We start from the raw sequence: 15485 nt of genomic DNA on the forward strand, positions 1-15485 counted from the left end.
GAAAAAATTTTGTGAGGCAACGCTTAGACAGGTATTAACAGACAACCTATTTTTAGTGTATACAAAACTGGGCTTAATGAAATGGCAACAAATGGGAACAAGTGGGGGTAAATTTGACCGATATCGGACCAAATGAAAGCGAATAAGGCCGAGTGGAATCAAATAAGACTGAATGAGATCAATTAGATACGAAATGTGGCCGATTAAGTTTCGAATGGAGTATGGCGAGTGTAATAGTGAATTATAGTAATTTAGATAAATGGCGTTTTTAACAAACGATTGTGTGTTCTCTGGCTAGGAAAAGTGTGTTATTTAAAATACGTGCGTGTTGTATTAAGTTGTTATGCATTAGCTGTCCAGCTTAACTATAACACGGATCCGTGTGGTTGAGTAACCTGCTTTTAAAGTGTTTGTAGTAGGATACACTTAGAATGTTACGAATTTAGAAGTAGGCCTATTCTTCTGAAATAGTTCTGTGACCTAAATAGTGTTGTCAAATTGTTATTGGTTAGAAATAAGTTATTCTGTGACACATCGATTGGTAGAACAGGTGGCCTTAGTTGATTGGCAATAGCAAAAAGATAAATAGAGTTGATCTTGGTTTAATCGGACTCCTGATATAAAATCTTACTTTTGGAAAATCTGGGTTTATGAAAGATCTATCTGAAAAATGTGATTGTGGAAATGACATGATATTGCTTCTGATGTAATTACGACTATATTTCGAAATATAGCCTAAGAATTTTGAACTTTATGAACGTGTGCTGAATTAAAGAAACAAAAAGAGATAGCATAAACAACGGTGTCAAAAGTAAAATAGACAAAAGGAGTTCTAAACGAACAACTAGCCTATAGCCTTTGGTTTTATGTCATCCAAAAACATTAATATAGCCCCATATATTGCCAGAGAAGACCGGATGAGCCTGTACGGAACTGGGTTGTAAAAGTAGCTTATAATCCATAACTGGGTTTACTAAGCTAACTCCAATCAAAGTTTGCTTTTCAAGCTTACCGGGGTCACCAAAATATATCGCGAAACAAATGACATTATATGATATATATATGTTGTTGAGTTGTTCCTGATCCACAACTGCGGCTAAGTTGATATTATTTCATTAGCAAATAATATGTGTTGAGGCATAGGCATACTTGACGCGGAGAGACGTCTCAAAAAAGCGTATGTGTGCCTCCTTTTCTAAAAGATGACTAACTCGAAATGCAAACTGTGAAATAAAGAAAAAACACGCAATGACTTTTCCACATTTCAATATGCCGTCCTGCCGCTACCTAGCGGACAGGGTGGCTAGAACTATTTCACTGTTTGTAAGTAAGTAAAGCAGTAGATAGGCGATTGGGTTAGGCCAGGGAATGACTATGCGAAAAGTTGAGTTTAGCTATTTAAGGTTTTGTTTGAGGTAGATGTAGATTAGAAGGTAGATTTAGGTTAGGCTTAGCGCTTAGGTTGCTATGTTACAAAATATAAGTTTGGTTAACAAGGAACTGAAAATTAGCTTCAAAATGCACGATTTTTTTCGTGTGAAATATCCTAGTGATAGGCCTAGCCCTTACTTTATAGAATCATGGGGTCTATTAGATTCATGGAGTCTATAGTAGACAAGTGCACAACCACAAGATTCAGTTGTGCATTTCTGCGTTAGACCTGAAAATTGACGGCGCAGAAGTTCTGTCCAAGTCATTAAGTGCAAAGTAACTCACCTTAAGTCCAGCACTGAAGCTCAACAGTATGGAGTACGCCTATGTCAAACCCTGCAGTCTGGGTATGCAAATGCACAAACATCACAGGATACCTTTGTATAGTATACACCAGCTACTCAAATTGTGACTACATCTGGTTGTGCACTTGTATACTAGACCTCAGTTTTTTCCCCCATATATTCAATAAAATTTTATTTTTGTATAATACAAACAGTACATAAATACAATGCCAAATCATCACAACACAACCTGTTTATGCCCCGAACCAAGTAAAAAAGAGCTTAATATTTAGAGCTTAGAGGTGCCAATTTTTGGAATAAATTATGAAATAAGTTGAAAAAAATTAAATTATACAAAAGCTTCTCTCAACAATAGAAATCTGAATTGCTGCAGGGGAAGCGTTTTTGAGTTGGATGTATATAAATTTGTAAATGTTTTTGTAAAATTTAGTTTACAGTATGTATTTATTTGATTTATTCTTGTAACATTTATTTTATTTTTTTTGTACATAAGGACGGCCTTACTTTTCTTTTTAATTTACTATAGCATCTGCTGCAGCAGACTTTAATCACCGTAAGGTCTTTCGCTGTCCCACGCCAACAACTTTTAATTTTTGTTAAGCTCTGTTATTCTATAAAAACATTTAAGCAAAAATCATTAGTTTTTGTTTGTACAATTCAATCATATATATGCAAATACAATAACAAAGTCTAAAGACATATTCGGACAAAAATAAAACCTATGAGCATTCACGAATAGAAACAAAAAGTAATCTCATAATGCATTTTCATAGCACAAAATCCTGTTTATGGTGATCGCTTTCAGCAAATCGGTTATTAATGTCATCTCTTCAGATAATGATATATTTCTGTGTTGATGAAGCAGGGCTAAACCACTTAGCCTCTCTTTGCCTGTGTATGTATGTCGTTGCTCAACCTTGTTTTTGATGCACTGAATAGGGCAATATTATATCATTTCAAAATATCCATGTTCTCTCATATTAACCACATTTTTTTCTGGCATCAATGTCAGAAATACCTTTAAGTTAACAATAACCAATATCAGTTTTCCTCATGAAAACATCTGAGTTGCTGGTGTTAGTAGTTACATAACTTGAACCTTTAGCAGCTGCTCAATTTTCACAAACTTTTTCTAGTGAGTTAATTCGATTTTAATTCTTCTAGAACTACAAGTGTATTATCAGTATGATACATCGGCATTTTCAAATTTCATAAACGGTTCTTATGTTGCTTTCGCTTTATTTTGGATCTGTAGCTATGTATTAATTTATCTGTATTCCTGGATTTAAAGCTTTGTCGAAATCACAATGCGTTTACAATGTGTTTAAATTGCGACCAGAAGAAGTAACCAGTTGCCGGGTAACACTGTTATGGAACCGTTCTCAAATTATGTTACGCAGTGTACTGGGATACATACATGGCTTTGGAGCAGGCGTAAATGTTAAATTGCTCCAGCTCCGGAGCTCTCTTTATCATAAATTAGCTCCAGCTCCGGAGCTCATTGATACCACTGCTCCGGCTCCATTACGTCAAAACTGTGCAGCTATGAACATGTGACTTCTCTGGTGTCAAATCCCGAGCAACGTGGTTAGTTAGAAAAGGTGGAGCCAAAGAGGCAACATTTCTTAATTTTGTGAAGGGTTGCTGTTAAATTATGTGAATTCAGTCAATAGTAGTAGGCTGGTAGCATAGCATCTTATGAAATACATCGGAGCCGGAGCTATTTTTCAAACAACTGGCTCCTGCTCCATTGAAAATGCACAGTTCCGGGGCTCCAGGCTCCGGCTCCAAAGCCCTGGATACATCTATTCGCTACGATATTGTAACAAAGTGAAAGGAGACTAAACTCATGCGTTGAACAGTGAAATTTAGATTTTATATGACATATGTTACATCGACTGCAATATAACGATTTGTCCTAGTAAGATTCAGAAAGGATTTTATATGAACTAGCATCATATTAGGAGGTTGTGTGTGGGTGGCGATCGCTCCCTGCTGGTTCCACCCCTGTCACGTCCCCTTTAAGAATTTTTGAAGACTGTATTTTTGGGTAGTAATCAACTAGTTTGGTTTATTCAAAATTTGGAGCTAAACACAGTAGGGCTTACAGGCTTCCACTACATACACTCATCAGTTGTGATATTAGCATACACAAGCTTACACTTTGATTTGTTATCCTGTTCCTCAAATTAAATGAGCGCAGTAAATAAAAACGAATTAGCTATGTCTATTAAATGGTTGTCATGTTTTTCCACTTATTGTATAATATTTAATTGTGTTGCACTTAAATAGATTTTAGCTGCCTGTAAATGACATGTAATTCAAAAATTATTTTTGTGGCCGCTCTACCTTTATCGGTTTGAAAATTCTTTGGCTAAAAGTTATAAATTTTCAAACAGGCCAGCAGCCTAAACTATTGCATGTTTGTACTCCTGCAGTAAATTTTTTTTGTGCTAGAAACTTTTAATACAAAATGGTTAACAAAACCGCTGCGAAGCAATTAATCGAAGAAAAGATATCATCCAATAAAGTCATGGTTTTCTCAAAAAGTTGGTGTCCATACTGCAAAAGAGCAAAGGATGTTCTTGCTGGTCAGTTGGTAATGCGTAATGTACTATAGTAAATTTTCTTTTTATGTCAGTGACAAATAATAGAATCATGCTCTCATGGAAATGAAGTAACGTAATTGACAAATGTGTAATTGTGGATTATATTTTAGGTCTATATGCACAATATGCAACAATGGAGCTTGATCAGCGAGATGATGAAGATACTATGCAAGATGTTCTACTTGAAATGACTGGAGGCCGAAGTGTTCCAAGAGTTTTCATCAATGGAAAGTTTGTTGGAGGCTGTGATGAAACTTTAAAGCTTCATGCTAAAGGAATGCTAATTAAACTGATCCAGGCTTAAGTTAGATCAAAAGAGTTTTTTTTTTGTATACCAGTTTTATTTCAAACCAAGTAGACCATGTAGTTTCCTCCAACATATTTATTTAGCAATAGTCATATTGGATTTAAATATTGTAGTAGAATTTAAGTTAAGAAAATCTTCAATCTCTGAGAAAGGACCGGTGTAAGATCCGAAACATGTTAGTGGTTAATAAAATATTAGGTTCTCTGCACTTGTCATTCTTGCAACAGTTTGGTATGTACTAGAGCAATTTTAACTCTCTTCAAGTTAAACAAAGGAAATAAAACTTAATATCTGCATCTTGCATACATGTATGACATGACAGGACATACAAGAAGTCCCTTGCAGTGCATTTGATCTCAATACTTCATGTATTATTTGTGTTGTTATGCAATTTTGGTCAGTATAGTGTAGTTACTGATTTAGCCTGCACTTTAATTCATTTCTAGTAATTGTTTGCCAGAGTCGTAAATACTCGACTCAAGTCTCTTTTTTCAAACAAGTGACTTGACTCGTGTCAATATTTGAAATCAATCGACTTGACTGGAGTCAGTTCTTTCGTTTTAACATTAAGGTAAAACGAAAGAACTGACCAAAAACTGTTTCATTGGTCGAAACACATCACAGTGTAATTCGAAATGAATTTAATTTGTCTACGAACATGTATACGATGCAGTCAAATGGAGCAAATTTTTAATAAACCTAAACCTTTCTGGCTGACAGAAAACATATTTTTGTGTTCTCTCTAGCTTTATTTGGAGTATAAATTGACTTGAGTCTTAAAAGGACTTGACTTGAGTCTTAAAAGGTTGACTTGACTTGCAACTCAAGTTTGGTGACTTGGTTCCGATTCTGTTATTTTCTGAAGTAAATTTAACTTAGGATGATTTCTCAGTGCGCAGTTATATTTTTTTATTATTATATCCAAGTGTAGGATAAGCTGTGTAATGAATTTCCACAGCGCAATTTGAATATTTTCTTCATATCTAAATCATAAAGTAATAAACTTGCTTTGGAAATGATTTCGTGTGTAGATTAAACAGAATTGAAATCATTTGTTTTTATTATGAGTGACTTTGTCTAAACAATGTAATGAAGTCTTTTGGTTTAATATCGATATGGTTGTAAGTAAATGCGAAAATGAGCACATGCAAGTTTTGTGAATGCTGTTTGTTGAAGGGTGAAGGCTTTCTTCAATGTGGCGGAACCATTTTCAAAGTGCTGGCATATTTAGGATTGCGTCGAATTGGGCAAGTGCATGAATTTTTAATGTTTAATCTAAATTTTTTTGCCTCAACCCCCCCCCCCCCCCCGCCCACTCTGTCAAAATGCAAGAGTGCAACATTTTGCATTTATACGCCTCAAAAGCCGCTTTTCGTACACCGTATAACCCGCTTAGTGTATTCTTTCCTACGATCAGCCAAGTTTTTGATAAATCGAATTTGTTTTGTGTAAGGCCCGTATCCATACTTTATATCGTAAGTAGTTTTGTAAAGTTTTCCCCTTGAAATTTATTTATGGGCTACCGCTCGATTAAACGGTGAAATCACCTTAACGACAATGCTCGATTTATTTGGTTGGAACTTTGAAGTATAGATTGTGGAACTCTATCTCTCAATGCTTGACAACTAGAACGACAAGCAGCCGGCCGTGCCTGAACTCATTTTGTTCTTGACCATGGCCTTCGTTTCATAATAATACACCTGCAGTTTTTTTTAACACCAAACATTGCAAAAGTTATAACTGAAAAGGAGTCGCAAATATGACGAACGAAGAAAAAACATAAATGGCTATGGCCAAAAATTGAATGTGTGAGAAAGCAAGGCCCTCCCATATACGCCAGTGGATGGGCAATAGCGCTCATTCTATTTTCACTCATATATTTTTAAAAATGGTCTGGTCAGGCCCTCCCAGCGAAAAAGAAGACGCCGTAAGCCACCCGGCCCACCCTGTTCCGCCATCTACGAGTCTGAAGCAGTAACGTTTTCGTGCCAAATTTTTTTTGGGCATTGTGACGTAAAACGCCGCATGACTCAGCGCAAGTTTTCTGATCGAAAATCTTGTATTCCCTTCGAGTTTGTTCTCATTGTTTTCTTGTTTGTAAGTTAAGTTGGCAACCTTGTAAGTTTTCTCCGAACCAAAGGGTAATATTCCAGGTTTAAGTGTTGGAGGGGAAACATACGCTAAGTTATGCCAAACTTCTACATCACGATGGCTGGAACAAATTTGGGATGACATCTGTGCGAGATATTTCATTGGGGAGGTTACCGCGGGACTGATCGACAACGTAGACGAGTTAGCGCTAGCCTATTATATATTAGGCTGGTGGTTGACTAAAACATATGGAAGGTTTTGCTGCTTTTTAAACTTATGTTTTGTTGGTTTAACTAACTGTGGTTTTAATCGCCGTGCGAGTTGTTGCTAGCAATTATTACCTTAATTATTTTCGAACATACATTTAGCCTTATAATTGGTCTTGTCACTTTTCTCCAGGTGGTTAACGCATGCTATTAACACCTTGCTTGATTTTTCGTCCCCGACGCGATTTTGACAAAAAAGAGAATGACTGATTGAATCAATATTGAACTAAGCTTTTACTGTGACATAATAATAGAAAGGCATTACGTAACCGACAGCCGAATGTTTGTAACCTCGTAGGAGAATTATTTTAGTTAGGCATATCCATTTGTACCCAAGGTGTCGGTCTTATGTTGGTCATAATTTGCAGTAGATAATGCGCGACTATAATTTGTGCGTTAAAATATATAACGCCCCGCGAAAAACTAATATATTGGCCTACACGCAAGGTTTTAGTTAAATTAATTCGCTACAAGTTATATAAACAACGATGTAAAGTGTCTGTTAGTGGATACTCGCTTTGCCAAATGTAGTTTCCTGTTTCCTTTTCTGCCTTAGTTATGGTATATGATCGACAAGCATATTGCCCAAGCAGAGCAAAATACAGTAGGGCGTAACCGAGTAAGCTATATGTTTATTTTGTTTGCAGACAATATCGTGTTAGTAAAATATTACACCTATTTTATTAGTCAGTCAGGATGATACGCATAGCAAAAGGAAAACATTGACACAATGAAAAGATTGGAATATGCTTGTCATCGTGATATTAATATTGCACATGGATATTTAAGGCTGGTGAAATGTAATCAGCAACGCCAAACTTTACAGTTACTGTAACCTGTGGCATAGCGAGAGTTGGCGTTCCCCAGTGCGCCAAATTTTTAAGAGCCCCAATTTATTGACCACAAAGCGAAAGTTAGTTTAAATGCTTCAGCAAAACAAAATATGTGTTGTGTAGTCATTCATAGAAATAGAATACTTTAACATTTACATGTATTTTTACCTAAGGTTTTGAGCTAATATGAAAGACAGAATAGAGTGCTTTTTCTCCAAATGAACGTGAAGTAAGCTACCCTGACCCTTCATCGCGGTTAGGATGTCGGCTGCAGCACCGTAATCAACGAAAAATTGATCTGACATGATTTGAAAATAAAATGGTTGTAGTTTTGCGTACCGTATTTTCTCGAATAGAAACCGCGGCTACTATTTTTTATTTTTGAACGTTTTGTGCGGCTTCTATTCGAGGGCGGCTTCTATTCGAAGGCGGCTTCTATTTTTATTACATGAAGTACCGGTAGTATTGATTAGGTGACAATAAAATTCTGCGCTCTCTTTTGACAAAAAGGTTTTATTCTATTACTATCCGATCACTACTGTAATGTGACAACTGCTGTTTTTCGCATGTGCAAGCTCTCAATGACAGCCTTTATTTTACACCGAAGCGATTTCAGCATTGTCTTCTGCTGCTTCTATGCGAGGGCGGCTTCTATTCGAGGGCGGCTACTATTGTTTACTTTTAATCAAACCGTGCGGTTTCTATTCGAGGGCGGCTTCTATTCAAGGGCGGTTTCTATTCAAGAAAATACGGTAATTGGCGAATGCTAAGTTATGATCGCTTCATTGAAGGCAAAGAATGAAGATAAACCGGTCCATTGGGCTATGAATCTAATTTTTTGGGTCATAGACGTTTTTACGTCTTCATTCTGTTCCGTTCATGGCATATTCTTGTTTGCGACTACACTGCTTATCGGCTATAACCAATAGGAAAATCTTTTAGGCTGTTTATACAGCGTTTCAAAACCGTTGTATAGCAGTCAATCGCTTTAAAGCAGTTTTGAAGCGAAAAAAATCCGCAGAGTTTTTGTGCCCCGCGCATTCTGGGCTTAGTTGCCAAATGCGGGTATTTCAGATGCAGTTTTTAGAAAATTTTGCACTTTATTTTAACGCAAATCTAAATACGTCAGTATATAGTTAAATTTATTTTTTTATCGGGAAGAAAATGGAGCCCAGTAGTTCAAGCTGCCTCGGGCGCTCAAAATTCACGCTACACCACTGACTGTTACAAAACGCTGTGTCTATAATCACACCAATTGAGGCATCCGTGCATATAAATTGCATAGACAGCTGTGCGGACAGAAGATTTACAGGAGGCCTATGTTATGTATTGTGCGTCAGACGCCATTAGATTGAACATCCACCATAATTCACGGTCCACGGATGGGCTGCGCTAAAAACTGAGAACTGTTCAGCGTAGGCTGTATAGTGTATAAGGATACACTGAGCAAAACTGCAGTGGGCAAATTTATACAAAGCAGCCAGGTCCGCTACAACACTTAAAATCGTAGTACATTGCAATTAAAGTCGCTTGTAGATCTTCCGTTTCGATACATCCTGGCCCTACAAGAGTCGTTATAATATATGGTCAAAATAAGATTTATAAAATTTTTGCAAAATAAGTGAATGCAATATTTAGGCTTTATTAGTTTTGACCTAGTATAAGTTAATTAATTTTTAAAACAATAATAAGTTACAAAATGGCTAGCAAAGAAGCTACAAAACAATTGATCAAAGATAGCATATCGTTCAACAAAGTAATGGTTTTCTCAAAAACCTTTTGTCCATACTGCAAAAAAACAAAGAAAGTTCTGGATGGTGAGTTGGTATGACAAGTAAAATTAGTATGTGTTGAGTGTTTTGAGTGTTAAGTGTTTTGATTATTATGTATAACTAAATCAGCAAATTTGTAATAATAACCAAGTGATAGTAATAACTAATAACTATAGTAATATTTTTCCGATTTGATTTTGTTCTGGTAACAGCATCTGAACCGCAATTGTACAACTACAAACCAGTTTTGATACCTATAAATTCTTTGTGGCGTTACGCTATCGTTATACTGTCCGCTTTGTAGGCAAGACAATAACAGCGCTAATTGTTCCTGTTCAAATTTGCTGAGAAATCTTTCCAAGTTCGAGCAGGAATATATAAGCCTAGTTCCCCTTCAGGTCCAGACTCGAGAGTTGATAACTCAACGTTGCGCTGAGTTTAAAGTATGAAAAGACTTTCCTCGGTACTATAGGATAAATATTCTGACACCATGCGCGTGTGTTGTAACTTGTAAGTAGGTTATATAGCTCAATAAGAAATCCATATCATATGTACTGCATGCTTTAGACTTGGCGGTAGAGTATTCAACAATGGAGCTCGATGAACGAGATGATGGAAGTATGATACAAGATATTATGCTCGAGATGACTGGAGCACGAAGTGTTCCAAGAGTCTTCATTAACGGAAAGTTTGTCGGAGGCTCAGATGAAACTCTTGCACTTCATTCAGAAGGAAAGCTGATTACGCTAATCAAAGCTTAATTTTGTTCAATCAAACTGAGCTTTGTTTTAAAAATAAAACATTGGTCTAGTATAGGCTTCATAACAATAATAAACCACGGGCAGACGTTTTAGTTTCGTTTATTAATCATGCTTTCTCTAGTTTTTGGAACTAGAAATAAACACATAAGATTTTTTACATCCGCTTAAGAAGAAATACAGAAAAAGTTATGGTATAATTCATGATCAAATTTACACTGACATTACTTTCGGCATTATAACAACAACCTTACTGTGTTGAGGGCGAGACGAATAAAACAACAATATTTATCAACGCAACTATACGCCACATTTACACATACCACGCGTAGCGTGTAAAAAGGGTAACTAGTCTGCCAATACTATAAATAAGCGTTGGGGCAAACATTCAAGCTATTTCTACAACTATCCGTTTTGTGCCTCAAATACGTACCTTGCAAAGTTGCATATACGTGAATCTTTTAACCGTTCAACAACTAAGTTCCATATCTTTGGAACTGTCATAATAAAGCGTTTGCAATCCTGCATCCTAAACACCAAAATCAACGTAGAACGTTTTGACTGATACTTTTCACAGTACTGTAGGCTGTTGCTGATGAGATATACCTTTGTGCAGTTGTCTAATGAGCTTGCGAGAGGGCGGTACAGGCAACACATCGTACATTACTGGGACTCCAATATTAAGAAGGGTTTAAATCGTCAAAAATGCTTAAGACAGGCTCACCTTTATAGTCCAGTCAAAATAGGGTTTGACCCACCACTAATTGCAAATGTTTCGACCCATACATTTTCTGAAAGCTTACATCATACAGAATAACTTACTAAAAATCTGCCACGAAAAATTTAGTGGAACCCCCTTTTTAGGGGTAAAAACAAAATGGCCGCCATGTGTCCTAAAAATCTTCATTTTTCCATATTTTTTCACCTAATTCATATAATTTAGGTCTGTAAAAGAGCTCATTCTATATTTCTGGTACAGGAATCCAAAAACAGACATTGGAAAGTTGCAATATGAGACAAAAACGTGTCTTTTTAAAATTTATAACAATTTAAAAATAAAATGGCCTCCACAAGTCCCAAAAATCTTTAATTTTTTCATATCTTTTCATCTAATTTAGTTCTGCAAAAGACCTATGTTAATAACTCACTATAAATCGAACATAAACCCTTAAAAAGTTTGCTAGTTTGATCATATTCATGTTTCTTCAACTTGCAGATCAAAATTTCACAAACATTACCGTTTGTATTATAACGTAACTATCGTGATAATTGCGCTGCTTTGCCTGAAAAATTTAGTTCTGCAACAGACCTCATTCTCTATATCTGATGATCTGAGAAAGACTGTATATCCTTCTTGTAAGTGTGTTGAATTTTATTGATATCTCTACATTATGAATGAATGTGTTTTTTGCTCGAATTCTATACTGGAATGTGATGCAGCTGTGACTTTGACAGCGAAAGGTGTTGACGGAATTGTGAAAGCAAGTGCACAGAGAGGAGAAAATCTGAACATTGTTGTTGGTCAGTCTGTACACGTGGAGTGCAGAAAACGTTACACCAATCCAAAAGCACTCTTGGTACAAATGAAAAAGCGTCAGGAAGATCAAGATGAAGATCATGGTCAACACTCACTTCGTTCAGAATGCACTTTCTCTTACAGAGACAACTGTATATTATGTGGATGTCCTGATATGTATGATGGCAAAAAAAATGACCATAAGCTTATTCCGATTAGAGCTTTGAACTTCCGTGATAAGCTACTTCAAGCATGTGTTGCTTTTCCTGGAACCTGGGCTGATGCTGTCAAGGGGAGAGTCCTCTATGTACACGATTTACCAGCTGCAGATGCAGTCTACCTTACTGCTTGTAATGTCAACTTTCGCACTGGCCGCAGCATTCCAAAAGTTTTTGATGGTGATTACCCATTATCTACTACAGGGAAGCGAAAGAAAGTTGTTAGAAGTGGAAGACCCAAAGATGTTAAACGACACGAGGCATTCCTGATGACAATGGAATACTTCACAAACAATGATGATGAGACATTGTCAATTCAAGATTTGAGAGATAAAATGCAAGAATTTTTGGAGGGCACCGACATGGAACCATATGGATTCACTCATATGAATAATGAGATGCAGCAGCACTTCAATGAGAAGGTAATAATTACAGACATGCAAGAAAAAGAGAATATAGTTACTCTGCACGCAACTGCCTCACAGATTATTGGCAACTTTCATCAAGAATCAAAGCAAGACAGAGATGAGGAAAAGAGACACATAATAGAAACAGCAGCAAAGTTAATAAAGATGGATGGATATTAAATAATTTACTATTTAATTAAATATTTATCGTTGAATCCACAAAAGATGGTGCTCACTTCCGAAGAACTGTTGGTAGGATTGGGGCTGAAGTAATCTTCGATCCAACAATGAAGCTCTCAACCAAAAAGGAAGACTTTCTTGCTAACCATAAAAATAAACAGCGACTAATCCATATGATAGGGGACAGACTCGAAAGAGCAGGATGTGTTGTCCACCATGCCAGAGGAGATGCAGATGTCCTGATAGTAGAAACCGCGATGTCATCTGCACAGCAACAAGACACTGTAGTTTTAGCAAGTGATACTGACATTCTGATTTTGCTCATACATTACAAGAAGAGTAATACCACACACAACATCTGGTTGCAAACAGCATCTAAAAAGGGCACTAAAAAACCATCAAAGTGCTGGAACATTTCAGTATTTCAGTCACCAGAAAACTTCTTGGAGACACTGTGTCAAATAATCTTCTCTTTGCCCATGCACTGTTGGGATGTGATACCACTTCAAGGGTATTTGGAATAGGCAAACAGAAAGCTGTTACAAAACTAAGAACTGATGAAAACTTCAGAACAGCTGCAGCAACTTTCATGTCATTCTCTGCAAATGCAAATGATGTTGTAAAAGCAGGGAAGTTGGCTCTAATTGCCATGTACAATGGAAGGCAAGATGACAATCTTGACGATCTAAGATATCAAATTTTCTGTGGAAAGACAGCAAGAAGTACGACTGCAGTAGACCCATGTTCTCTTCCTCCCACGTCATCAGCAGCGAGGTTTCACAGTCTGAGGGTATATCATCAAGTGCAGGTGTGGCTGGGTCATGAGACAGATGTGCCACCGGAATAGTGGGGTTGGCGTTTTAGTGAAGGCAGTCTGGTGCCTGTGATGACAGACAAACCTCCAGCTCCATCTCAGTTCCTGGAAATGATTGTCTGCAACTGCAAGACCGGCTGTTCTACACTTCGATGCACATGCCGGAAATCTGGTTTAGAATGTAGAATGTGAATGTCATGGGTTATGTTCAAATTCGTCATTAGGCCTAATGGAAGACATTGACTCTGATGATAATGCCTTGGTTTGAACTATTAATTGTTTGATGAAATTAGGTCTTTTACAGAACTAAATTGTGCGAATTAGGTTAAACGATAAGGAAAAACGAAGATTTTTGAGACTCATGGCGGCCATTTTATTTTTAAATTATGTTATAAAATTTTATTAAGACAAATTTTTATCTCATTTTTCAACTTTCCAGTGTCTGTTTATAAATTCCTTGTACCAGAAATATAGAACGAGCTCTTTTACAGAACTAAATTACATGAATTAGGTGAAAAGGTACGTTAAAATGAAGATTTTTGGGACACATGGCGGCCATTTTGTTTTTACCCCCAAAAAGGGGTGTTCCACTAAATTTTTCGCAGCAGATTTTTAGTATGTTATTCTGTATGATGTAAGCTTTCAGAAAATGTATGGGTCAAAACATTTGCAATTAGTGGTGGGTCAAGCCCTATTTTGAGCCGGATTGACTGGACTATTAAGGAAAGTCGAGTAAAGATGTCAAGTGAAAAAATAATGTTTCTGACACTTGCTACACGAGTATGAAACCATTGAACTCATTTGTTTTAAGGCAACGCTATATTAAAGTAGGCTAAATACTGATTGGTGTCTTCCCCTAAAACCTGGAGGCTTAAATATAGCTAGTAAGCATTTCTTAGCATGTTAAGGTTGTATAAGCAAATTAATATTTTTCTGGGTATTCTCTACTAGTTTTCTAATCGTGAATAGCACTAACTTTTACGTCATGTAATCGTTTACTTTACGGTATAATAAATAGTTTTAAGCAATGAATGTCAAAAATATATCAGGCTACGAAAGAACGTAATCTCCACTCATTGCCAGACGCCTTTATAGCATCCGGAGCAATCGCCGTTACTCACGCACTGTCATCTTTTTTGTCAAGCAACGTGAGTTATGTACAACTGTATATGTTTATTGTAATTCTAATGTGTTTAATAACTATTTTTTAAATTTTGGAACGAGCCTGAAACAATTACTGTAAACATGTAGGCTACTATGCCTAAATCGATAAATTCCTATAAATGATAAAGTAAAAATAATGAAAATTACATTTAATGTATAGGCCTACCCATTATTTTATAACACCTAACAGACTATACGCTGAAGGAAATAATGAATATTTGCATGTAGGACTATACCAATCGCCTATTGACGTGTTTAACTTGTCATTTGTTAGACATACTTGGGACAATTCCCGGAGCGTCTTTTCAATGATGAGACAATTTTGAAGTTTCAGGAAGAATTTAGAAAGAAACTAGAAGCGGAGACCGCAAAAATAAAAAGAAGAAATGCAAATCTCAAGCACCCATACACATGGTTGTTGCCTAACCAGTTGCCTATATAAACATTTATCATTATTCAACAAATATTATTACGAGATCTTAATTTACGGAGTTTTTACATATTACCCTTGAAGTGCAACAAATAATTATTAATACTAAAAAATGAAAGCGATACTTTCAAGCATACGGAGCACTTTTCGGGTAAAGTTAATGAATTATCGTAAATTTTAATTCAATGAGGACATAGATATACGTAGGCTATAGCCTAAAAGCTATATACATCGACAAAAAATATAGAAAGAAAAAAAAATATCTCTTAACACATTTAATTATCGCACATCAGAGAAAATATATACTGAAACAACGCACCGGAATCAACGCAAGTTTTACTTTTGAAAGTTTTCAATTAATATGTAAACAAAATTCACAACCTC

The 15485-nt window shown here is 36.3% G+C and overlaps 2 protein-coding genes and 1 long non-coding RNA gene across 3 annotated transcripts; all 3 read left to right on the top strand.

The window, feature by feature from the left end:
- Positions 1-4158: 4158 nt before the first annotated feature.
- Positions 4159-5798, top strand: LOC143445912 (uncharacterized). The gene is made up of 2 exons (XM_076945306.1): positions 4159-4327; positions 4456-5798. Exons 1-2 carry the CDS (start codon positions 4210-4212, stop codon positions 4647-4649), a joined length of 312 nt encoding a protein of 103 aa, XP_076801421.1. The 5' UTR covers positions 4159-4209; the 3' UTR covers positions 4650-5798.
- Positions 5799-9454: 3656 nt separating this feature from the next.
- LOC143446100 (uncharacterized) lies at positions 9455-10532 on the top strand. Its single transcript, XM_076945589.1, has 2 exons — positions 9455-9659; positions 10182-10532. Exons 1-2 carry the CDS (start codon positions 9542-9544, stop codon positions 10373-10375), a joined length of 312 nt encoding a protein of 103 aa, XP_076801704.1. The 5' UTR covers positions 9455-9541; the 3' UTR covers positions 10376-10532.
- Positions 10533-14514: 3982 nt separating this feature from the next.
- Positions 14515-15219, top strand: LOC143446713 (uncharacterized). The gene is made up of 2 exons (XR_013113973.1): positions 14515-14655; positions 14946-15219. It is a non-coding gene; the product is annotated as an uncharacterized LOC143446713 (long non-coding RNA).
- Positions 15220-15485: the final 266 nt, after the last annotated feature.

This window comes from Clavelina lepadiformis, chromosome 2, assembly GCF_947623445.1.
Source record: "Clavelina lepadiformis chromosome 2, kaClaLepa1.1, whole genome shotgun sequence".
NCBI lineage: Eukaryota > Metazoa > Chordata > Ascidiacea > Aplousobranchia > Clavelinidae > Clavelina > Clavelina lepadiformis.

Excerpts from the sequence above, each read along its gene's own strand:
- LOC143445912 (XM_076945306.1), top strand. The coding sequence starts at position 4,210 with ATGGTTAACAAAACCGCTGCGAAGCAATTAATCGAAGAAAAGATATCA. Across the intron at positions 4,328-4,455 it reads AGCAAAGGATGTTCTTGCTG|GTCTATATGCACAATATGCA; the intron begins GTCAGTTGGTAA and ends ATTATATTTTAG.
- LOC143446100 (XM_076945589.1), top strand. The coding sequence starts at position 9,542 with ATGGCTAGCAAAGAAGCTACAAAACAATTGATCAAAGATAGCATATCG. Across the intron at positions 9,660-10,181 it reads AACAAAGAAAGTTCTGGATG|ACTTGGCGGTAGAGTATTCA; the intron begins GTGAGTTGGTAT and ends TGCATGCTTTAG.